Source organism: Ochotona curzoniae, unplaced genomic scaffold (genome assembly GCF_017591425.1).
Source record: "Ochotona curzoniae isolate NIBS_2020 unplaced genomic scaffold, NIBS_Ocur_1.0 contig_1014, whole genome shotgun sequence".
Classification (NCBI taxonomy): domain Eukaryota; kingdom Metazoa; phylum Chordata; class Mammalia; order Lagomorpha; family Ochotonidae; genus Ochotona; species Ochotona curzoniae.
The window spans coordinates 11583134-11608437 of NW_024464920.1; the positions used below are offsets into that span (position 1 = coordinate 11583134).

Consider the following 25304-nt stretch of genomic DNA (forward strand, 5'->3'; position numbering starts at 1 on the left):
ATCTGTCAATATTTTAACCACAGAGATGAAGTTCTTTGCATGTAATAAAAAACTGGCCTATTTTTAAAGATATCCAAGAAAAGAAAAAAAAAAAATCCTTCCAAACAAACATACTTTCTACAACGATCTCTAGGATTGTATATTCTTAGCAATAGAAAAAAAATCTTCGGAGCCTGACAATTTTGATCCTATCTCTCCCACTTTGTGTAGGCAGGGTTCAAGTAGTTTAACTTAATCTATTAAATGCAAATAATACCATTTCTTCAAAGCATTATCATTTAGAATTTAATAATGTATGGAAAGGGACTAGAGATACCAAGAACTATCTCATAATGTAATTACTTATTTCCTAGAAACCAATGGAAACACTTTAACATCTAGTTTCTCCATGGATTCCGTGAATTTATTTATTTTCAAGGCAATTTAAAACTTCCTCTCAAAAGGAGAGCCGTGATTCCTCCAGCTCGAAGTGCCAGCATCCCATATGTGCACTGGTTTGTGTCCCAGCTGTTCTGCTTCCCATCCAGCTCCCTGCTTATTGCCTGGGAAAACTGTGGAGGATGGGAAAGCCTTGGAACCCTGCATCCACGTGAGAGACGGGAAAGAAGCTCCTGGCTCCTGACTTTGGATTGGTTCAGCTCCAACTGCTGTGGCCATTTGGGGAGTAAACCAGGTGAAAAACATTTCTCAGTCTCTCCTTCTCTGTAAATCTGTCTTTCCAATAAAACTAAATAAATCTTAAAAAGAAAAAAAAAAGGAGAGCCATGGGATTTTTCTGAATTGTACTTTTTGTCTATGTTTGTTTTATATTTTTTGTTGATATAAAGAGAACAAATCTTAAGCATTCCATAGGTCTGAACTATATTTATGTATGCTGATGATGTAAAAATACTCATCTACACACATAAAATACAGACTTTGCCTCAAAAATAAAGATGAAATAGGTTTTTCTGAGAATCAAATCCAAAATTACATATATAAAGACAAACACATTCTGCTACATGAAAGAATATTTAATGATATTTTTACTATGTAACATATAAGGTGAAGATACCAGACTGAATTTTCTCAAATGGAAACTGGAGCACAGGCTAGCATTCTTCTTTGATTCCAAGAACCTCAGCATCATCTGTCCTTGGGAGGATCCAGCTTCTTACGACGTCTGTGATAACTTGAAAACAAGAAAATAGTTGGTAAAATTATTTTAATGAAAGTTAAGGACTCTTAAAATTCCTATCATCATTTTGCTGTTCATTACAATTTCAAAAATCAAATGAACTTTATATATCAAAGAAAATACTTTTTTTTAAAAAAAAAAGATTGATTTTCTTTATTTGAAAGGCAGAATTCCAGAGAGAGAGGATACACAGAGGGAGTTCTTCCATCTGCTGGTTCACTCCCCAAATGGCTGTGACAGCAGGGTCTGGGATGGGCTGAAGACAGAAGCCAAGAGCTTCATCTGGGTCTCCCACTTGGGTACAGGGGTCCGAACAATTGAAGCCCCTTTCACTGCCTTCGCAGGCACCTTAGCAGGGAGCTGGATTGGAAGTAGAGCTGCAGGAAATGAGACCACCATTAATATGGGATGCCAGTGCTACAAACTACAACACAGGCTCCTCAAATACTTCTTGCATTAAGCCACATTCTCTCACTACAAAAAATTATTTTCTATGAACTAAGCAATGTAGGAAATCTCTTTCAGATCCAGATCCTGATGATAATTTCTACAATAATCTGGATTACTGGTCTCAAATTAGAACACACGAATTGGCTTTACTTACAGTAAGGAGGCTGCAACAGCCAGAACTGCACCAATTTGAAACCAGAAGCAAGAAGCCTCTTCCTGGACTCCCACATGGGTGCAGTGTACCAAACCTTGGGCCACCTTCCACTGCTCTCCCAGGCCACAAGCAAGGAGCTGGATGGGAAGCAGGGCTGCCAGGATTAGAACCAGTGTCTGGGCCTGGTGCGATAGTGCAGCAGTTAAAGTCTTCGCCTTGAACGTGCCAGGATACCATATGGGCACCAGTTCTAATCCCGGCAGCTCTACTTCCCATCCAGCTCCCTGCTTGTGACCTGGGAAAGCAGGTGAGGACGGCCCAAAGCCTTGGGACCCTGCACCCTCGTGGGACACCCAAAAGAAGCTCGTACCTCCTGGCTTCAGATTGACAGCTTCGGCCGTTGCGGCCACTTGGGGAATACGGAGTGAACCATTAGACGAAAAGTATTCCTCCCTGTCTCTCCTCCTCTCTGTATATCTGACTTTGCAATAAAAATAAATAAATCTTGGGCCCGGCGCGGTAGTGCAGTGGTTAAGGTCCTCGCCTTGCACGCCCGGGATCCCATATGGGCGCCGGTTCTAATCCCGGCAGCCCCGCTTCCCTTCCAGCTCCCTGCCTGTGGCCCAGGAAAGCAGTCGAGGATGGCCCAAAGCTTTGGAACCCTGCACCCGTGTGGGAGACCTGGAAGAGGCTCCTGGCTTCGGATCAGCATAGCATCGACCGTTGCGCTCACTTGGGGAGTGAATCATCGAGACGGAAGATCTTCCTCTCTGTCTCTCCTCTCTGTATATCCGCCTTTCCAATAAAAATAAATCTTTAAAAAAATAAATAAATCTTTAAAAAAAAAAGCAAACTAAAAATTAATGCATAGATACAAAGAAATGAAATCTATTGTTAGCAGTAATCATTTTTGAGTCATTCATCATGAAAATTTTTTCTTTTGCTTTTTTGCATGTCCTTATTTACTGATTTAAATATTGACATCCGGGAGTGTGGTGGGCAGGGCTGGGTTGGACTGCAGCACTCACTGGTTTGCAGAAGAAGGAGGGCAGAACAAATTGATCAACTACCCCAATGAAGCTTGACAGCAAACTTCTGCGCGAATGGCAACTCAGAGGTGGACTATGTCAGCCAATTACCCTTGAAAGGATATCCCCAACCTTGGAGCAGCGATATCAACATCTTAGAATTATCAAACCCACATGAGCAGAACCCTTTGAAAGTGCTCCACAACAGGAACCCTGGGATGAGATCGGGTGGCTGTTTCCCACCCCTGGGTACTGAGGCGGCTGGGAGGCTGGGTGTGGCTTCTCCCCACTCCTCCTTCCTCCCCCAGATACAGGAAGAAAAAAAGGAAAATATGTAAACATGGTCTTGCCCACCTGCCCCTGATCTTTGACCCTTCCCACCATGATAAACTATGTAAATAGCATCAAAATTAAAAAACAAGATTTGCTATATGCAACTTACTTTTACATTAATTTTTCTGATATTGATTTTTCAATTAAGTAGCAAAGAATAAAGTGTATCTTTACATACTAACATGCAAAAATAAGTTGTAACAAAGTACACCTTGCAAAACATTACCAAAATAGATATTTCTATAAGCACTTACACTGGCACAGAAGTTATGGTTTCCTAAAGGGTTCCAGTTGAGGTTTCACCACTGCAATAGTGTCTGGAAGGTATTCTCTCACAGCCTCTGGCTGTCAGCATAAGGACTTTAGAAACAGTCTGGGGAGTCATTAACCTCTTGAAATTATCTGAAAAAATTTTCTCTGTGTTTTTCTAGGAAGTGGATTCATAATTTCTTAAATCATTAATGAAGTCAAGAATTCTAAAAATGTCATGAGTCATCTTTTGAAAATGATGCAGCATAAACTGTTCAACCACATTTATTAACTCAAGACTCCCTGAAAGTTAGAGATCCTTATAGTCCTAAACCAACCTACCAAAGTCAAGTTCTAGAATACGCTCAACACAGGTCAAACAGCACCTATAGATTGCGTATCACACATGAATGTGCACGTGCACTATAATCACCAGCCGGAGGCAAGCACCTTTAAGGTGACCCTGTAGCCTCTCATGCAGACTGGGAGTTTTTACAGAGAACATAGGCAGCACTATTAATAATTAACAAGAATTAAGCTATGACTGTTCCTGGCAAACTGAGACACATCACACAGTGACTCAGTGACATCTGGAATGTTGGTTCCCAGTTCTTAATTCAGAGCAGCACTTGCTCTTCCGATTTATACTAAGTAGATCTTCAAATGTGTTTCCTACTGATGGTGGTACCTACTTTTTGTTGCCTCTATAGGAACAAATTAATTCTTTATAATAAAATATATTATCACTTTATAATAAAATGCATTGTCATTTATAGGATTGTTGTTTATTTCAGATATTTACGGTTCATTTCCAGATGTTTCTTATTTTCCATTCAACCTTCCTTCCTTCTTTCAACAGTTTTAAGTTAGGGAAACTATTTAATTTATTATTTTCTTTAAGAGCTATGATGAGATAGAGACATAGTAAGTCAGGAATGCATATCACATATGTTAAGTAGGTAGTCAGATACAGAAGCCTAGTGGGCCAGGGAAGGGCCTTGACCAGAGATAGATATGGGAGTCATTAACAGGCAGATGGTATTCAAAGTTATTGTACTAGGGCACAGTTGGTTAAGCTGCTGCCTATAATGTCGGCATCCCACATGAGCACTGGTTCAAGTCCCAATTGCTCCACTTTCAATCCAGCTTCCTGTTAAGACACCTGAGAACACAGAGAAACAGTCCAAGTACTTAGGTCTCTTCCACTCATGTTGGAGACACAGATGGAATTCTGGGTTCCTGGCTTGAGCCTGGTCCAACCCTGGCTGTTGCAACTATTTGGAGAGTGAGCCAGAGGATGCAATATTGATCTAGCTCACTCCCTCTCCCTCTTTTATTCTGCTTTTTAAATAAATAAACAAATAAATGTTACAACAAAATTATTAAAGTAACAGGCCCAGTTCCTATAAAAATGGTGTTCTACAAAGAAATGTACTACAAGAAAACGCTCTGTTACTCTGGATTTTTGCATGCCCACTGAGGAAGCCTGACGACAGGAAGTAGAGCGTGGGTGCAGTGCTGGGACTGAAAGCACAGGTGTGCTGGCTTCCTGGGCAATGGTGACGCTGGGAAGGGAGATGTCCCCTGAGCAGCCATGGAGTGTCTCAGCAGCAATTCACAGAGCAGCTAGGAGTGCAGATCCTCACAGGAAGCAGAAAATGAATGGATTTGTAGAAGCAGTTCCTCTGAAAGAATGTATCTGACATCTCAAAACTAAAGGTGAATGTGAAGCTAATTTGTTTTTATCATCTATCACACAGGAAGTAGCAGAAGCCTCAAGGTCATATATGCTATTTTTAAAAATCAACCTTTTACATAACCGAATATTCTGAAAAAAAAAATGCATTCAGGCAAAGGCAAATTGACTTCAAAGCCCAACGTTTCATTTTCCTTATCACCCACTTCCTGTGCTAAGAATTCAAACTTCTGGTACTCAGTCAAAATACCATGGCTGTCAGATTCTCTCCCCTTATAAAACTCTGCCTGAGCTTTACAAAATAAATAGATAAGATAGCAGTTTACACCTTCTCATGAAATAAATTTATTTAAAACGATATTATTCCAACCTTAGTTATTAAACTCAGGTTTAATAACTGGTCCTATTTTTTTTCAATAACTTAAAAATTAAAAAACATTTGGTAAAGTATCTTTCTATACATTGCCTGAGGTTTTAGAATTAGCCTGGAATATCTAGAAATGAATATTTGCAAATGGCTTCCATTACATTAACTCAAAATATTTATGTAGATACTAAACAGATACTGTAGAATGACTCGAAAGGATGGTCTGGTAACACTTTTCTTTGTATATATAAACCAGTACCTGAGATTTGCTGCTGAGCTCTTTATTAGGATAGATATGGGAACAATCAAATCCATCTAATTAAAAAGCCTGTTTACAATTGAAAGTGCCTAATAATCCTGATGGGAAAAGACTTATCAGGAGATTAACTTAAATGAAAGCCAAAAGCTAATTTGCAGTAATAAGATTAAATCAGTAAGTAAGATTAAACACCAGTTAGGATATTAGATACAAATATTGGACTATTACATGCTTGGTTTTAAGACTCTGATTAGTCTTTCTGCCTTCACTCTGGCTCCCTTCAAGTTACACACCACAGCGAACTTCAGTGAGTTGGTTACAAGTAATGAAACAAAAGACGGCTGGAGCTGCAGATGCAGAGATCCACCTGCTCTCAGACCTGTGACCTGCCAGAGGACAGGGCCTTCAGACTTAACCCAACACTCACTCATCTTCCTCACTGCCCAACAAGACTACAGCAATGCAGAAAAAAAAAAAGTGTATATATATCTTTGAAATAAAAATAAATAAATAAATCTTAAAAAGAGAAAAAGAAGCAGTGAGCACTTGGACCCGTGTGGTGGTTCAGTGAGCTAAGCTGCAGCAAACGACAATGGCATTCCCTGTCAGAGTGCTAGTCTGAGAGCCAGCTGCACTATTCTGATCCAGCTCCCTTCTTGTGTGCCTGAGAGGGCCGTGAAAGATGGCCTAAGGGCATGGCCCTGCCACTCCTAGGGGACAGTCAGCTAAGCAGTGAACCAAGGGATAGATGATCTGTCTATATTTCTATCATTCTGCCTTCCAAGCAACTAAATAACGTGCACTGTGAGCACTTGCAAACAGAGCAGCAATTACAGTTATCTAAAAAGGTATGAACAATACATATTGCCCAATCATGAAATGCATTTATTTTTTAAAAAGAGATCCTAGCAACCTATTAACAGGTGGTCACATGCACAGAGCAGGGGAGGTACCCAGAGTGGAGCAGGTAAACAGGAGGAGGCTCGTGTCCCAAACCTGGAGACTCCCGGATCCCCACCAAAGACTGTCAGTATGGGTACCAAGGACTACATCAAACTGCCCAAGAGACCAGGGGGAACTGGAGTGCTTTCGGAGGCCGAAAACTCAGAGGACATCCCCCCGCCTTTTCTCTGGACCTACCACACAGGATGGAAGAAGCCCGAGCCCTTCATCGTGGGACCCAGGGTCATTGGAACAACAGACAGGAAACCTGAGTGGTCCTCAGAACCAGAAGAACAGTAAACCTCCTTCAGAATTGGGGAGAGGAGCTTTCTCTAGTCCTTGCTTGGTTCCAACTTTGGATCCTCACCCTCTCTGCAATGACCATTAGGGTTGCTCCAGAGCCGCCCCTCCAAACACACGCACAAGTTAGAATAGATAGGCAGAGAACAAAAAGGAAAGCCTGATCAGCATAAACTCATACACACTTCACTAGGGAGGACACGAAGATTAAGTACTCCTCAGCAAGGTGTTGAGAATTTCTCTGCACACCACCCCTCCTAAACTGTCTCGCACCTCAATTGTTGAAATGTCATCGAAGTGGTCACAGAATGTGGTTAAGAACTTGCATTTAATCTTACTATATTGCTTACTCGGTACTATGTCAATTAGTTCCACAAAATTGTATATTGTTGCTGATGATGTTATGTTGGTGCTTTTTGTAATTGATCAGGATTTTACTTTGTTGGCTCTAACATTGGACCAGAGAGGGTCTCCCCAAGAAGCTGCTGAACTTCTCTAGAACATGAGATGCTGGACTCTATGTTAGGTATATGCTCGCGGGGAAGGAATCTCAACTGAACTTGAATTGTGGATACGCAACAAGGTGGAGGAATCCACCATGAGGGGAGGTTTGGGGGAGGCGAGGGAGGAATTCCAGTACCTAAAAAGCTGTATCACATAATGCAACATAATAAATTAAGAAAAAAAATAGCAACTCCAAATCTTCTAAAGAAACAGATAAAGAACAAAGCCACCTATTTATCAAGAAGATGAATGCAAATGACATATTAAACAACTATTATGGAGTAGTAAAATCTGTAAGAACTCTTGAAAAACTCACTAAATTCTTCCACTGAAATCAAGGAAGGGGTGGCTGCTATGGCACAGTGAGTTAAGCTACCACATGGGACAATTCACACTCCATTTTGGACAGAACATCTGGAATCACTGCACAGCTGCTTTGCCTTGGATGTGGGTTCTTGCTAATACGTACCCAAGAGGCAGCAGACAACAGCCTAAGGACGTAGGTTTGTGCCACCTATGTGGAACAGGATGGTGCCCCTGCCTCCTGGCTTTGGCCTGGCCTGGCCCCACATGTTCTTGGTATTTGTGGAGTGAATCAGCAGATGGAAAATAACTCTGTCAGTCCCTCTTTCTCTCTCCTTTTGTCCCATCTTTTCCTTCAAAATAAATCTTTAGAAGAAAAAAAAAAAAAAAAAAAAGACGGGCCTGGCACTATGGCCTAGCAGCTAAAGTCCTCGCCTTCAATGTGCCGGGATACCATATCGGCACCGGTTCTAATCCCGGCAGCTCCACTTCCCATCCAGCTCCCTGCTTGTGGCCTGGGAAAGCAGTCGAGGACGGCCCAAAGCTTTGGGACTCTGCGCCCACGTGGGAGACCTGAGGAAGTTCCTGGCTCCTGGCTCCAGATCGGCAAAGCACTGGCCATTGTGCTCACTTGGGGAGTGAATCCACACATGGAAGATCTTCCTCTCTGTCCCTCCTCCTCTCTGTATATCTGAGTTTGTAATAAAAATAAATAAGTCTTTAAAAAATGGATGTATTGTATTTTTATTTGAAAGGCAGATTTTTAGAGAGAGGCGAGACACAGAGACAAGATCTTCCGTCTGCTAGTTCACTACCCTACTGGCTGCGAAGGCTGCAGCTGAGCTGATCAGAAGCCAGGAGCCAGAAGCTTCTTCTGCGTCTACCACATGGGTGTAGCCATCCTTTGCTGCTTTCTCAGGCCATGCAAAAAAAGTTACATGTTCTTCTAATGTGTGAGGGTGGAGCTGAAGAAACAGAACTTACTGTCCATGAGGATACCAGCGGTGCTTAGTAGTGAAGAACATCTTGCTAAGTTGCTCCACCATGGGTCCCTGCTCAAGGTGTTCACTTTTTCCTTGCAGTCTGGTTTTCAGCACTTGATCATGTGTTTCTTCATTATTAAGCACAGGATCTGGCCGAGGGATAGGCTACGAAACAATCACCAAAAGCATCAAAATGTAGGCACACACAAGTTCAACATTTGATTAAGTTTCCAATAATACAACTACCGCATCTAGTCATTCACTACAGTATCTCAGGGACGATAAACAACTAATCAGGACCGTTCCACTTGGTTGAATAACTCAACAAAGGATCAGAAATAGGAACAAGAGTTGTGGCACAGCACATTAAACTGCAGCCTAAGATTCAGTATCCCTCAAGAGCACCGGCTCCAATACTGGCCACTCCACTTACGATCTAGCTAACGTGCATGAGAAGGTTCCACAGAATGGCTCAAGTGTCTGAGCCATGGAAGACTCCAATTGAGTTCCAGGCTCCTGGCTTCAGATACATCCACAGTATGGGGCTTCTCAAGCTCAACTTACAAGGAACCCCTTACTGAGCTGTGCTGTGATTAGTACGTTATTCCCTCCTAGTGCAAGAGAGAATAAGTGGTGATATAATGAAGAGAATAAAATCTTGGGCATCGGCCTCTGATTGTCACTTACTAACTCTGTGATCTTGTGCAGCTTATTTAACTCTTAAATTTCCTTTTTAAAAAAATAGAGTAAAATGTATCTCTGAAAGATTTGCTGAGGATGAAGTGAAATGATATAAAGTGTGCTTAGCTATGCCTGATATTCTAACAGTTCAATAAATATAAATAGTTACTAACATTCCTTTTAAGGCCTAAAACAAGAAAAAAAAATATTTAAATGGACTTTATAAGGAAATACTTCCTAAATATTTAAATGATTTTGAAAAGATCATCTCTTTACATAAAACAATATATTAATATGTCTTGTAAATCATTATCTATCCTGAGAATGACTGAAAAACAGTTAGAGCTGTGAAAGCTATCAGAATCAAAATGGATGCACCTGCCAAAACCTAACAAATCAATCAGTAAGCAAATAAAGGCAGGTTATGCAGGGAGGGGATCTCACATACACCTGCTTATGGCAATAACCATCCCAACAGGCTGTCTAAAGCACAGCCTTGCACAAAGGCTCACACAAAGACACACATCTGCCCTGCCACTGCCTACTGAACCTGGGACCAACACCACCCATGTTACTGACCCTTGAATCCGAGGATTATTATTTCTTGTTTTTCCTTTTTTTAAAAAATATGTATGGGCCTGGTGCAGTAGCCCAGTAGCCAAAGCCCTCGCTTTGCACGTGCAGGTATCCCATATGAGTACTGGTTCATGTTCCGACGACCCTGCTTCCCATCCAGCTCCAATGCTTGCGGCCTGGAAAGGCAGTAGAGGACCGCCCCCAAAATGTTGGGATCCTGAGCCCACATGGGAGACCCAGAGGAGGCTTCTGGCTCCTGGCTTTGGACTGGCTCAGCTCTGGCCATTGTGGTCACTTGGGGAGTGAATCCGTGGACAGAAGATCTTCCTCTGTCTCTCCTCCTATGTGTATATATATATATATATATATATATATCTGCCTTTCCAGTGAAAAAATAATCATTTCCAATGAAAAACTGAAAGGCAGATTTACAGAGAGAGGAGGAGAGACAGAGAGGAAAATCTTCCATCCACTTGGTTCACTCCCCAGAGAGCTGGATGGGAAGTGGAGCAGCTGGGACATGAACCAGCACCCTTAAGGGATCCTGGCACATACAAGGCAAGGATTTAGCCACTGAGCCATCATGCTGGGTCCAAGATGACTATTTCAAAATAATTTATGTAATTCTTATCTTCATTTCACCTTTAAATACTTCCCCTTAGGGTGAGCACTGTTGTGTACCAGTATACCTGTAGTGCCAGTGTCCCAAATTGGTGCTGGTTCAAATCCTGGCAGCTCCATTTCCAATCCAGCTCCCAGCTAACACTCCTGAGAAACCAATGGGAGATGGTCCAAGCAATTGTACACCTGAATGTATGTGAAAGACCAGGAGATCCATGCTTCTGGCTTTGGCCTGACACAGCCCAGTCACTGCAGACATTTGGGGAATGAATCAGCAGATGGAAGATCTTTCTCTTTCTCAGTAAACCGTTTTTCTTAAGATCTATTTATTTATTCGAAAGTTGAAGTTACCAAGATAGAGAAAGAGACAGAAAGAGAGATCTTATCTGCAGCTGCTGGAATCGGGCCAGTCTGAAGCCAGGAGCCAGAGGTTTCCATGTGGGTGCAGAGGCCTAAAGCACTTGGGCCACCTTCCACTACTTTCCCAGTCACATCAGCAAGGAAGCTAAGATGTGTGTAGAAAGAGCTGACTGGGCTAGGTCTGGTCTCCTGCTAAATCACATGAGAGCTGTGTCATGACATGGACCAGGTATGCCTGGGCTGTAACACCAGAATGATATGGGCTGGTTGGGCAGAGCCACTGTTCTTGCCAGGACAGGAGGTAGACTACATCAGCTAGGGCCAAGAACCCATCAGTATGCCCAAGATGTGCACTAGGAGGAAACCTGATGGAGGAGCTGGGGTAACTCTTCAGCCATGATGCAGTCCCTGCAGATGAGAGCAACAACCAAGACAAAGAGCAGCCAGCCCAGGCCAGGTTACAGTACCCGCCAACATACGTGTAGGGGGTCAAGTCTGGGGGAGGGCCAGCCTAGGCCAGTTCATAACACCCACTGACAGATCTGAGAACCAGGATGGAGTAGGGGATGGGCCGGGTCAGGCCGCAGCACCAACCAGTTCACATTAGGGATGAGACTGGGGGCTGGCTGGGCCAGGTTGGGCAGCAGCACTTACCAGCCCAGGCCAGGCCAGACTATAGCACTCACTGCATATGCTGAGATGAGCTGAACCATACCAGACCAGCACACTCATGACCTCGGTGGAGGGGCGGGTACAAGCCTGGTAGGGGAGATGTGGGGTCTCCCCTGCTGGGCCACTGTTCCTGCTGGTGAACGTGAAGCTGGGACTCGGGTAGACTAAGGTCTTCCATTGAGAATCGCTCTGAATGGGCTACAGTGCCTGATGGCATACATGGAGGCCAAGTGCGTGGTGGGCTGGTGGGAAAGGGTTGTAACACGCATTGGTTTGCTGGAGGCAGAACTGACTCAGCAATTACAACTATCTCTGGGTGTGTAGGCTGATGTGGATGAACCCCATACTGGCAGCAGCTCATGGAAGTCAGGTCTGGGATCACCTCAGACAAGATTTCTTTAAGGGTACCCCCAACTAAACTGCTAGACTCAGAACTCCAACCATGGGGAGAGTGGCAGGACTTGTGATTCAACCGTGAAGTGCATGTGTCTGAACAGGGCCACCTCAGTTACTGAAGACGGTGCGGTAGACAGCATACCCAGATGCACACAGGGGTAGACCGTGTTAGCCAATGGCCCTTGGAAGGATTTCCTCGTCCTCGGATCTGTGAGATCTAAAGCACGTCAGAACTATGGAGACCACTTGAACAGAACCCTCGAGCATGTCCCACATCAGGAACCAGGGGATGACATTAGGTGGCCATTCCTCATCCCTGGGTACTGAGGTGGTTGAGAGGCTGGGTGTGGCTTCTCTCCTTGTCCACCCTCCACTCCCAGATTTAGAAGAAGAAAAGGAAGGTGTGGAAACAGTGGTCTCACCTGCTTTCCCCTAGTCCTTGAGCCTTCCCAACCTGATCAACTGTATAAAGACCATTTAAATAGAATAAAATAGGATAAAATAAAATAATATTAGCACTTTAAAATATCAGTACCATATGGGGCAGGCAAAGGATTAAGCCACCACTCCCAGTGCCAACGGTCCGTATCAGAGTACCAGGTCAAGCCCTGTCTGCTCCACTTCTGGTGCATTAGCTTCCTTCTGGGACACCTGAGAAGGCAGCACATGATGACCCAAGTACATGGACCTCTGCCACCCACGCAGGAGACCAGAATGAGTCCCTGTCCCTTGGCTTTTGCTTGCTCCAGACGCAGCTATTGCAACCATTTATGGAATGAACCAGCAGATGGAAAATTCACTCTTTCCCGGTCACCCTACCTTTCAAATAAATCAATCTTTAGAAAAATAAACAGCTTAAAAATTCAGACAATCCTTGTCTATAAATGAACATCTAGTGCAAACATTTAGAATGAATATTTCTAAAGCAAATTAAAAACTTCAAGAGATGTTCTTACACGTACTTTGGTATGTTCATATGGAATATCCACGGAAGGATGATAGCATACTATGGTCCTGCCATCCGATGTCAAAGCAAGTTCTACTTTGCTTTAAAAAAAAAAAAAAGTTACAGTGTATTCAAGACAGAATGATTAAAAAATCAGTTACAATTAATGAATCACAAATAGTTGAACAGACACTATGTGACCAGATTAGAAAATCCAGTGCCTCCCCTATGTTTATAGCAGCACAATCAGTAATTGCAAAAACATGGAAGCAACCGAAATGCCCATCAGCAAAAGATTGGGTAAGAAAGCTTTGGTTCATCTACTCCATGGAATACTACTCAGCTATTAAAAAAAACAAAATGCAGTTCTTTGTGGCTAAATGGGCCCAACTGGAAACTATAATGCTAAGGGAAATAAGCGAATCCCAAAAGGTTAGATACCACATGTTTGCCTTGATTTAACCTGTAATTTTTGTTTGGTTGTTTGTTACTTTTTGAACCTGTCATTGATACTGTCTCAACCCAGATGTTTCGAAGAATGGAACTTGCATTATTTTTAACATATTGTTTACTCAATACTATGTCAATTAATTCCATAACATTGTATATTGATGCTGATGTTTTGTTGGGGCTTTTAACTGACCGGAACTTTACTCTGTTAGCTCTACCTTCAGACCAGAGAAGGTCTCCCCAAGAGGCCACTGAACTTATCTGGACAATAAGATGCTGAACTTTACGCTAGGTATATGCTTGCAATGAAGGAATCTCAACTGAACTTGAACTGTGGTTATGCAGCAAGGTGGAGGAATCCACTATGGGGGGAGGGTTGTGGGAAGGGTGGGGGGAATCCCAGTGCCTATAAAACTGTATCACATAATAGAACGTTAATAACAAAAAAAAATAAAAAATAAAAAGAAAAGAAAATCCAGTGCCTATAATTTAGGAGGCAACTCAAGACCTGCCCACAGAAGATGTCAGCTCAACTTCCTCAACAAAGTATCTTCTAGATCTGAACAACTAGTCATCGGCTCTAATGTGTATCTCGGCTAATGGAGGATGAGGCATTAGACTGCCTTACCGTGAGTTTAAGGTAGAATAACAAGTGGGAGGGAGGGAATATCACTATGTTCTTGCAAGTGTATCTACAAATCACACTGAGTATGTCAAAAAAAAATTTAAAACAGAAATTCACACACCAAAACAAGATTGAATGCTAGAACAAGTCTCCAATGCACATGTAACTGATCAAATGCTCTGTGGTAAAAGATAGTTTTAGATAATATAAAACACAGAAATTCAACCTTTTTAGATTAAAAAGCTGTTACTTAGACATATCATTTCTAACTTTTTATCTTTGTACATTCTAAGTGTACAATAAAGTTAGTGCCAAAAGAGAAAAATTTCTACTGTAATTTTCAATAAAAACCATAAGAAAACATGCTATAGTTTCTACACATCAGATTCTGCTGTAAAGAAAACAGCATCATGTGCTCTTATTCCTAGTTCTTAACATATTTCCTGGACTTGATAAACAGTAAATAAATGGTAGTTGAATTAAATATTTATAATTTAGGATTATTCAACACCAAACAAAAGATAAGATAAATAACTACTTAAGCTAATGGATATGAACGCAAAGAGAAAACTATAAAAATAAATTAAATTTTCCAAAGAGCTAACACATGCTTCAGGAAGAAAAGACAGCATTTGTGCCAGCATGCCTGTCTTGTGGCAAATTAAGCATTCACTGAAACACAATGAAAATGATTTTTTATTTAAAATATTTGTAAGCTTAGATACTGGGCAAATAAGACCATTAAAAATTTAAAAACAAAATTACATGGAGAATAATCAGAAAAGCAGAAAGAAAATAAAATTAAATCACTTCAGATACAGCTAAAACTATTATTTGTTCAACTGAATTTTAATACATACCAATTATAGTCATCCGGAAGAGGAGAATACGTAGATTTATGGCAAACACAATATAAAGCTCCATCTGCAAAAACCCCAAACAGTAAAATACACTGGGTTAATCTGAGCACATGTTCTCACATAAATTGAGATCTATTTTCTCTCATTCAACTGATCTTAACCAATAACTGAAACTGGCCCATATTGGAGACCAGGGACCAGTAAGCCTGTGTCCCTGGCCCCAAAAGGATACAGCTTGCTGATGATACAGGCAGAGAACAACAATTCTAGTTGCAGGTTTTTGGCACAAAAGATGCCACTTGAGACCTCCACGATTTAGAGTGCCTGGGTTCAAGTTCCAGTTCTGCTCACAATGTTAGCTTCACCCTATTACACACCACACCCTGGAAGGTAGCAGGTTCCACCTCCCAACCCACAGTCCCGGTCTGAGTCCCAGGATCCTGGCTTCAGGCTGGCCCAAGCCTGGCCTCTCTAAGGAGTAAACACATGTACAGGAGATCTGTTGCTGCTGCATCTCTCTTTTGTTGTTTTTCACATAAAAATGAGAGAAAAATTAACTAAGATTAGCTAAAAATTGAACTAAAAATAACTAGGAGTTGATAGGCGGTGAGTGCAACCTTGGAGAGGGATGAACAGGTGCAAGGGCCAGGGTTCAGAATGGAAATGGACTACCCAAGCAGGCTCGTCTTTCCAAGAAAGAACATGGAGCATCTGGGTATTCCAAGGGACACAGTCTATAAAAAGGGACTATTAGGTAATGAATCACCAAGTAGATTACTCCAAATTAACTTCTCCTAATCAGAATAAACAGAATAATCACATTTCAAATAATAGTTTCCTTTTTTCCGCAAAACCGGCAAACTTAAGAGTTATAAATGGGGCCCGGCGCGGTGGCACAAGTGGTTAAGGTCCTTGCCTTGCACGCCAGGGATCCCCTATGGGCACTGGTTCTATCCCAGCAGCCCCACTTCCCTTCCAGCTCCCTGCCTGTGGCCTGGGAAAGCAGTCGAGGACGGCCCAAAGCTTTGGGACCCTGCACCTGCGTGCGAGACCCAGAAGAGGCTCCTGGCTTCGGATCGGCATGGCATCGGCTGTTGCGCTCACTTGGGGAGTGAATCATGGGACGGAAGATCTTCTTCTCTGTCTCTCCTCTCTGTATATCTGCCTTTCCAATAAAAAAATAATAAAAATAAATCTTTAAAAAAAAAAAGTTATAAATGAACCAGCAGAGACAAAATCTTAAAAAAAAACAAAAAAAAAGAAAGAAAGAAAAAAGATGCATTTCTTTTTATTGGAAAGTCAGCTTTAGAGAGAGGAGAGACAGAAAGATCTTCCATTCGCTGTTTTACTCCCCCAAGCAGCTGCAACGTCGGTGCTGAGCCAATCCGAAGCCAGGAACATCTCCAGGTCTCCCACGCGGGTGCAGGGTCCCAAGGCTTGGATCGTCCTCAACTGCTTTCCCAGGCCACAGGCAGGGAGCTGGATGGGAAGTGCAGCAGTCATAATGCAAGCTTCTGATTTCTGTCAATGCAAACTCCAGGAGGCAGCAGTGACAGCTACAGAGGTTCCAACAGTGGAGACCTGGATTGAGTTTTGAGCATCGAGGGTCAATGCCTTGCAGGCATTTGAGAAGTGAACCATTATATAAAAAGCTCTCTTTGTCTCTCACGTAAATAAGCAAAAACCAGAAAAATTATTTTTTAAAACAGTAAAACCCGCAGCTAGCGCAATGGCTCAACTGGAGAAACCTGAGCCTGCCAGCACCCGCATCCGTTATGGGTGTTGGTTCATGTCCTGGCTGCTCCACTTACCCAGCTCCCAACTTGTAACCTAGGAAAGCAGTGAAAGACAGCCCAGAGCCTTGGGACCCTACAGCCACATGGGAGACCCAGAAGAACTTGGCTCCTGGCTGCAGATCGGATCAGCTCCAGCCACTGTGGCCATATGAGGAGTGAACCAGTCAGTGAAAGACCTTTCTGTCTGTCTCTCCTTCTCTTTATAAATACACTTCCCAATAAATATAATTAAATAAATAAGTAAGCAAAACAGTAAGATCTATCAAACTTTCACATATTCTAGTGAAAAAAGGTGCTCAATGGGTAAAACATTTTTTTCTTATCTCAACTATCCTCAAATTACCTTTTTTTTTAAAAGTATTGCCCTAATCAACAATGTAAAGAGCATCAAAAATTTTTTTTAATTAAAAAAAATTATTTTACGGAAAGTCGGACATACAGAGAGGAAAAGAGAGAGAAAAGATGTTCCACCAGATGTTTCACTCCCCAACTGGTTGCAACAGCCAGAGCTGAGCCAATCCGAAGCCAGGAGCCAGGAGTTAGGAGCTTCTTCTGGGTCTCCCATGTGAGTGCAGGGTCCCAAGGCCCTCGGCCATCACTGACTGCTTTCCCAGGCCACAAGCAGAGAGTTGGATGGGAAGCGGGGTCGCAGGGACACAAACTGGAGCCCATATGGGATCCTGGTGCATGCAAGATGAGGACTTTAGCCACTAAGCTACTGCACTAGGCCCTACTTTATTTTTTTAAGAATCTTGCAGGGCTTGGCGCGGCAGCTCCACTTCCCATCCAGCTCCCTGCTTGCGGCCTGGGAAAGCAGTCGAGGATGACCCAAAGCCTTGGGACCCTGCACCCACGTGGGAGAATAGGAAGAGGCTCCAGGCTCTTAGCTTTGGACTGGCTTGACCCTGGTTGTTGTGGTTACTTAGGGAGTGAAGCAACAACAGATGGAAGATCTTCCTCTCTGTCTCTCCTCCTCCTTGTATAGCTTCCTTTACAGTAAAAATAAATAAATCATAAAAGAAAAAAAGACTCTTGCAAACTTCAAAATCTACTTTGGTTTCTTTCAGGTTTTTGTTTAAATTTATTTTACTTATGTGAAAGGCAATAACACTGGTTCAATAAACCAAGCGCATCTACCCGCTGCCTACAGGAGACACATCTCATTAACAAACATTACCAGCTCATGGATTTCAATGTTTTTATTTTCATTTCTTCAAAACAATTTTTTTTCTCAAATTAAATTCTTTATCGACTCATAGGTCATACTGTAGCATTATTTTCGCCAAGGAAGTTCTTGATTTTCATTTCTTCAGCGACACATTAGTCATTTAGTAGTATGTTGTATAAGTGCATGGCATAAATTTCTGGTTTTTTTCCTGTTGTTGATTTTGTTTTGTGGCTTTTCATTTAAGGGGATGTACAGTAACTGTGTAATGGAGACTATCATAGCCAGATGTGAGGATACAATGCAGTATGCATCTCTACTTCCAGATCAAAACTGGACTCCTAATGAAACTGTATCTTGACAACAGGATGCTGTACTCTGCCATTGTCCACGCCCACAATGTCAGGATACACTTAAAAAGCAGAATGATGGACTTAAGATTGTTTAGGAAGAACTATACTATTGTAATAATATAGGGGATATCAGTGGAGGAGGAAGAGGGGACTTGGGGAGGGAGTAAGGGAAATTCCAGAGACTAAAAAACTGCATCATAAAATAATAAAAAATATGAAAAAAAAAAGGCAGTTATATAGACAGAAGGAGAGAGAAATCTTCCATACACTGAGTCATTCCCCAAACAGCCAGAGCAGCCAGAGCTGAATCACAAGTGGAGTAGCCAGGAATCAAATTGGCATCCACATGCAATACAGGCATTGCTTTATCTGCTATGCCACAGCATCAGCCCCGCCCCTTACTTTAATTTTTAACCCAAATCATCAAACACCTCCTTCCATCTATCTTTTTTTTTTAACGTAAAAAGAAAAAGATATATTTACGGGCCCAGCAAGATGGCCTAGTGGCTAAAGTCTTTGCCTCAAATGCACCTGAATCCCATGTGAGTGCTGGTTCTAATCCCAGCGGCTCCACTTTCCATCCAGCTCCCTGCCTGTGGCCTGGGAAAGCAGTTGAGGACGACCCAAAGCCTAGGGACCCTGCACTCGTATGGGAGACCTGGAGGAAGTTCCAGGCTCCTGGCTTCTGACTGGCTCAGCACCGGCCACTGCAGTCACTTGGGGAGTGAATCAGAAGGAAGATTTTCCTCTCTGTCTCTTTTCCTCTCTGTATATCTGACTTTGCAATAAAAATAAATAAGTCTTAAAAAAAGCCTAATAAATAAATAAAAAGGGGTTAGAGTTGTGGTACAGTGGATTGAGTTGTGGTATAGCGGATATGAGCACTGGTTCAACTTCTCAATGCTCCTTGACCACCCAAGAAAGAAAATACCAGCCGAGTACAAACAGGACTTTATTATACAAAGAGAAGTCCATTCCTGGGCAGTCCTAGATATTGACAAGAATGTTCAAATGTTTTCATTAAAGAAAAATAAAATCAAAACAGAAAAAAAAAACTTCTACATGCTTCACTTTTTTTATTGATCCATTTATTTACTTGCAAAGTAGAGTTATAGAAGGGGGATGGAGAGAAACAGAAAGCAATAGAATTAGACATCTTCCATGCAAAGGTTCACTCTCCAAACAGCTGCATGGCCAGAGCAGGGCCAGTCCAAAGGCGAGAGACAGTAGCTTCTTACGAACTCACATGTGGGTACAAGAGCCCAAGCACTGAGGGATCCTCTGCTGCCTTCGTAGGTACATTAGCCGGAAGCGGGATGAGAAGTGACACAGCCAGGACTCGAACCAGTGCTGTAGCATTGCAGTGGCCCCTACCACTCCACTTCCAATCCAGCTCCCTGCTAATGTGCATCCACAAAGTAGCAGGCAATGAGCCAAGCAGCTGCGTGCCCCCACCACCATGAGACGAGGACTGAGCTCCAGGCTCCTTGTTTCAGCCTGGCTCAGCCCAGCTATTTCCGCTATTTCCGCAGTGAACCAGCAGATGGAAGACCACTTTCTCTGTCTCCCCTCCTTATGAAATTGAATTCCAAATAAACAACAAAAAAATTCTTTCAATTAAAAAAAAAATCTACTTACGGGTTGGAGATAAATGTCTCCAGAGAGCTGTGTTTGATATCACCCGTTTCACTGCAGCTGCTGCCATGGCGTAACCAGAATGCTGTGAATGCTGCGTATCAAGTGGGATGGAAGGGAAGTTTGCAAGAAAACCACGTTCAACATGTCCTTCCAGGCCTATCAATTTTTGTCCCTGTTTAAAAGAAAAAATGAGTTCTACCAATGGTACACCATAGGAACACACACAAATATTTATAACACTCTATCCTCTGATGCTTTCCCAGCCCTAAGAAGGGACTTGCATCAGAAAGGAAGCAGCCAGGACATAACCCACACCCATATAGCACCCTGGTGCTTGCAAGGTGAGGATTTAGCCATCTGAGCCACTGAACCAGTCCCCAGGACTTTTTCTTAGTGCAAGCTTCTACCCATGCCAAGAAGCTCTTTCTACTTACGAAGTATTCAGTGAACATGAAATTACTCTTAGAAACAGGCAGTCAAGTATGGTAGAGTATCCACTTTCATAATGTTCATGTACAACCTTCCAGGTACCCTAATCAGCATCTCAGCATATCATCCATGTTTCTGATTACAAGAAATATTTTTAGGGTCAAGCAGTGGCCTAGTGGCTAAAGTCCTTGCCTTGAATGTGCCAGGATCCTATGTGGGTGCCAGTTCTAATCCTGGCAGCCCTGCTTCCCATCCAGCTCCCTGTCTGTGGCCTGGGAAAGCAGTTGAGGACAGCCCAAAGTCTTGGGACCCTGCACGTGTGTGGGAAACCAGGAGGAGGCTCCTGGCTTCAGATCAGCACAGCTCCAACCATTGCAGTCACATGGGGAGTGAATCATCGGACGGAAGATCTTCCTCTCTGTCTCTTCTTCTCTCTGTATATCTGATTTTCCAATTAAAAAAATAAATAAATCTTTAAAAAAAAAAAGGGAGGGGGAGGGCCTGGCATGACAGCGTAGTGGTTAAAGTCCTCGCCTTGAACACGCCAGGATCCCATATGATGCTGGTTCTAATCCCAGCAGCACCACTTCCCATCCAGCTCCCTGCTTGTGGCCTGGGAAAGCAGTCGAGGATGGCCCAAAGCCTTGGGACCCTGCACCTGTGTGGGAGACCCAGAACTCCTGGCTCCTGGCTTTGGATTGGCTCAGCTACTGCTACTGTGGCCACTTGGGAAGTGAATCATCGGACAGAAGATCTTTCTCTCTGTCTCTTCTTCTCTCTGTATATCAGCCTTTCCAATAAAAAATAAATCTGTAAAAAAAAAAAAATAAATAAGGACTATCCATGACCTTTTAAATACTTCTTTAGAGGAGCACTTAGGCATTTTCTTCAAAAGTCTTGTGGAAAAATGAAATGGAATTATGGCGATGTTATTGGAAAGGTAGATTTACAAAGAGAGGAGACAGAAAGATTTTCCGTCCACTAGTTCACTTTCCAAGTGGCTGCAATGGCCAGAGCTGAGCTGATCCAAAGCCAGGAGCTATAGCTTCTTCCAGTGCATGGCGTAGGGTCCCAAAGCTTTGGGCTGTCCTCAACTTCTTTTCCAGGCCATAACCAGGAAGCTCTATGGGAAGTGGGACATGAACCAGCACCAACATGGAATCACAGTATGTGCAAGACAAAGAGTTAGCCACTGAACATTGTGCCAGGCCCAATGATACACATTTTCATTAACTTTCTATACAACCTTCATATGAACATTTCGCAGCCCAGAAAAAAAAATTTATTTTTTAAGATTTATTTTATTTGAAAGGTAGAGCTACTGAGAAAGAGGGAGCGTGGGAATGGGCCCAGTGATGACTCAACTAATCCTCCACCTCCAAGTGCCGACCTCCCTTATGTACTCAAGTTCGTGTCCCAACTGCTCAATTTCCCATCCAGCTCCCTGCCTGTGGCCTGTGAAAGCCGCAGAGGACGGCCCAAAGCCTTGGGACCCTGCACCTGCATGGGAGACCCGGGCGAAGCTCCTGGCTTCAGACTGGCTCAGTTCTGACCATTGTGGTCATTGCAGCGTGAATCAGAGGATATGTAAGATCCTTCTATCTTTCCTTCTCAGCATAAATCTGTCTTTCCAATAAAAACAGATAAATCTTTAAAGAGAGAGAGAGAGAAAGAGAGATTTTCTCTCTGCCGATTCCCTATCTAAATGGCTGCAACAGCCAGAGCTGGGCTGATCTGAAGCCAGTAGCCAGATTCTTTCTGGTCTCTTCCTTGAGGTGCATGGGCCTAAGACCTGTGCCATCTTCTGCTACTTTCCCAAGCTCATTAGCAAGAAGCTGGATCAGAAGTGGAACAGCCAGCAGAGTGTTAGTCTATGATTCCACAGCACCAGCTCCTATAATCTCATTATCTTAATAAAGAGCTCATCAGGAAATTCATGTAAAAATTGAATCAATGGTAAGCTTATTTTCCTGCAAAATACTTATGGAAAGCCTTTTTTTTTTTTCATAATCCAACTTTTCATTAAATTTTTTTTAAGATACCTCATACACACATGGTTAACAATTTTTTGCACCAAACATTTACCTTAACATTGTATTTTCCAAGGATTTCATGTATTAGATTTTGAACTTTACACAGCAGAGAAGTGGCTGAAAACAAATCATTTAACTTCTCTGAGTCTTTCCTCACGGTCTGTAATATAATCTATAAACAAAGATGCCTATTTCAATGAACTTGTGAAAGCACATAATTATATCAAAATGGACTGCAAACTGTAAAACACAAACTGTTAGCAAGGCAGATCTACTGTGGGGAGTGAGCCAGCGGCTTCAGCCTCATTAATCATGTATAGCATTTGGCATTTATTTTGATTCATGCACAACTAAAGTATAAAATGTTAATGACTTGCTTCTAAGGACGCTGGTGCTTGCAAACTGGGAAATTTGGAGCCAATCATTGACAAAATGACCAGCATCTTAAAGGTAAAACGGGGCAAAGAACCACGATATCCTGGGGCCATTGGGAATAAATGACACTTCTGCTTAACCACTGAATCTTCTTTTAATTGGCGTCAGTGAGGATCCGAGCCCCCTCAACAATCAAGGAGGACACGGGCCCTCTCAGGTGTCAGCACCCTGCTAACCCTGGGCTCACAGTGTGATTTTCCTGTTGGCAACTCACTCTCATATAGTTATCTGCTCTGACTTTCACTAGCTGGTCAAATAGACATCCTTTTATAGATTATGTACAAGGCTCACAGCGGTCAAACGATCCACCCGCCCGCTGTTCCGTTACTCTCACAGTCCACCGACCAGAGGTCCAAAAGACGCACAGTGGCAGATGGTCGGTAGCCCTCCCCGCCCCCCGGCGAGAGGTGAGTTTATTCACCGCAGGGAGACGATGTCTGCGGGCAAATCCTTGGACTCCGGATTTAACTCGAAGGAGAAGCTAAAACAGAGCCCAGAAGGCCCGAGGTGTGAGGAACTGGCTACGAGCACTGAGACGAGCACCCAGGTGCAGCCTTTAATGCCTAACCTGGAGGGAACCTGGCAGCCACGATACGAGCCGAGTCTGCATGAGGGAGAAACACGAGCCCCCATGCCGGCCCTTCCGTAGGACAGAGCCTGCCCTGCCAGGAACGACAGACGGAGACCTCGACACCTGCTTATAAACCTGGACCTGTCCAATTCACTGCTGCGCTTTTAGAGGAGAGCACAGCAGTTCCAATGACATACTCACCGCGAGCACGCCATCTTGTCCTCATCCGGGTCCTAAGAGACTCCGGGCAGGCGTGCCCTTCCGGCCGGCGAAGCACTCTGGGAAATGTAGTCTCTTCGGGAATGCGGGAAGGGGATCTGCTCGGCTGCCTTTGGTCGCTGTAACTTGTGCACAGCGTTACTAAAGGGTCGCAGGAAAACAAGTCGGCTGCCCCAAGCACACATTCTTGTCAAGTATTGGCTTTCTTTTAAATGTATGAGGTGCTCAAATGATAGACGGCTTCTTGGTGAGTGAATTAAGGTTTCCCAGGGAAAGAGGCGTTTTCTCAGAGGCTCTCCAAGTGTAATGGGATAGGGCTGGGAAGTTTGAAATGGGAGACCTGGGAGAGGCCCTTTGTGGGGAGGACAGCCTGGAGGAGAGTGGCCAGGTCAGATTAGGCCGTGTTGGTGGAGATTATATGGAATGAAGACACAAGCCACCTATGGAAAATGGAAAATATATATTTACATATTTACACATGTTTCTATATATACATCATTTTGAAAGGATTACAGGGAGTGAGAGATAGGAAAAGAGAGATCTTCCATCCTCTGCTTCACTCCCCAAATGGCCACAAAGGCCAGGGCTGAGCGTGTCTGAAACCAGGAGCTTCTCCCAGGTCTTCCAAGTGGGTCCAGGAGCCTAGGTACTTGGGGACGTCCTCTGCTGCTTTCCCAGGTCCTGAGCAGGGAGCTCCTGTGTGGAGCACCTGGGACCTCAACAAGTGCCCACGCGGGACACTGCAGGCGGAGGCTTTACCCGCGAGGCCGCAGTGCCGGCCCCACAGATTTTATTCTAAACGCAGTAGGGAGGCACTGGGGGATTTTATGGAAAAGAAACGACATGTTATAATTTAGGTCCTTTCTTTTGAAAGGTTAATTTGACTGCCCCTTGAGTAGTTTGGCGAGTGGTGAGAACCTGAACAAGTCTGATGAGGAGGGTATTGCAGTTCCGTAGTAAAGAGATGATGTTGGGCGCACAGATTTGGCCTAGTGATTAGAAGGGCTGGACTGTGAGGAATGATTGGAACATTCCATTTTGGACCTGGTGCCACTTCCTGTGTCCCCTTCCCACGCAATTGGCATTCCAGTTATCCACCAGTGAGATGTAACCTCTTGGCATCTTTTGAGAACCTCACCCACTGATCTCTGGTGGCCTCGCCCCATGCTCCCCACCCACCTGCCTGTGGCTCATCATCTCAGTCACCAATCCCGTGGGACCCACCCACAATCCCTCCCAACCAATTCCCCAGGCCCCTACACCTTCCAGACTCACCTGGGTTGCATAAGATCAGCCTCCACGTGTGCCCCCTCCCCTTCCTTCGCTTTCCTTGGCCCTCCTGCATCTTGCCCCTTTCCCCTGCCCTGCCATGCCACCATGGCAGGAGGCATTTCCTTTTCTGTTCTCTCCCTCTCCATCCCACCTCCTGTTCGTGCCCTGTTGGAATAAAGGACCTCCTAAGCACCTCACTGGGTCTGGCATTTTGGCTTGGTAAACTTATCCTGGAACAGGACTTGGCTGTGGTAATTAGCTATACATAAGAACTTTTAAGTGCACCTAAAAACTAACTTGCACCCCATATCGTAGTATGTGGCTCCTGCAACTGACTGCCACTTCCTGCTAATGCACACTGTGCTATGACTGAATTAGTTGGATCTCCAAGGCTGAATTGAATTACTGGCTCCTGGCTTTACCTTGGCCCTGCCCTGTTACTCTGGGCATTTGGCAGGCGG

At 43.6% G+C, this 25304-nt stretch overlaps 1 protein-coding gene across 2 annotated transcripts; it reads right to left on the reverse strand.

Annotated features, from left to right (window-relative positions):
* Positions 1-1001: 1001 nt before the first annotated feature.
* On the reverse strand, positions 1002-23610 carry MRPL42 (mitochondrial ribosomal protein L42). Of its 2 annotated transcripts, none has more exons than XM_040980849.1 (6): positions 23554-23610; positions 19885-20056; positions 14933-14996; positions 13014-13098; positions 8747-8910; positions 1002-1171 (listed from the first exon to the last, which is right to left on the reverse strand). In XM_040980849.1, exons 2-6 carry the CDS (start codon positions 19949-19951, stop codon positions 1126-1128), a joined length of 426 nt encoding a protein of 141 aa, XP_040836783.1. In that variant the 5' UTR covers positions 19952-20056; positions 23554-23610; the 3' UTR covers positions 1002-1125. The 2 variants fall into 2 exon arrangements, with proteins under 2 accessions (XP_040836783.1, XP_040836775.1); XM_040980841.1 differs by having other exon boundaries at positions 13008-13098.
* Between the last annotated feature and the right edge of the window lie 1694 nt (positions 23611-25304).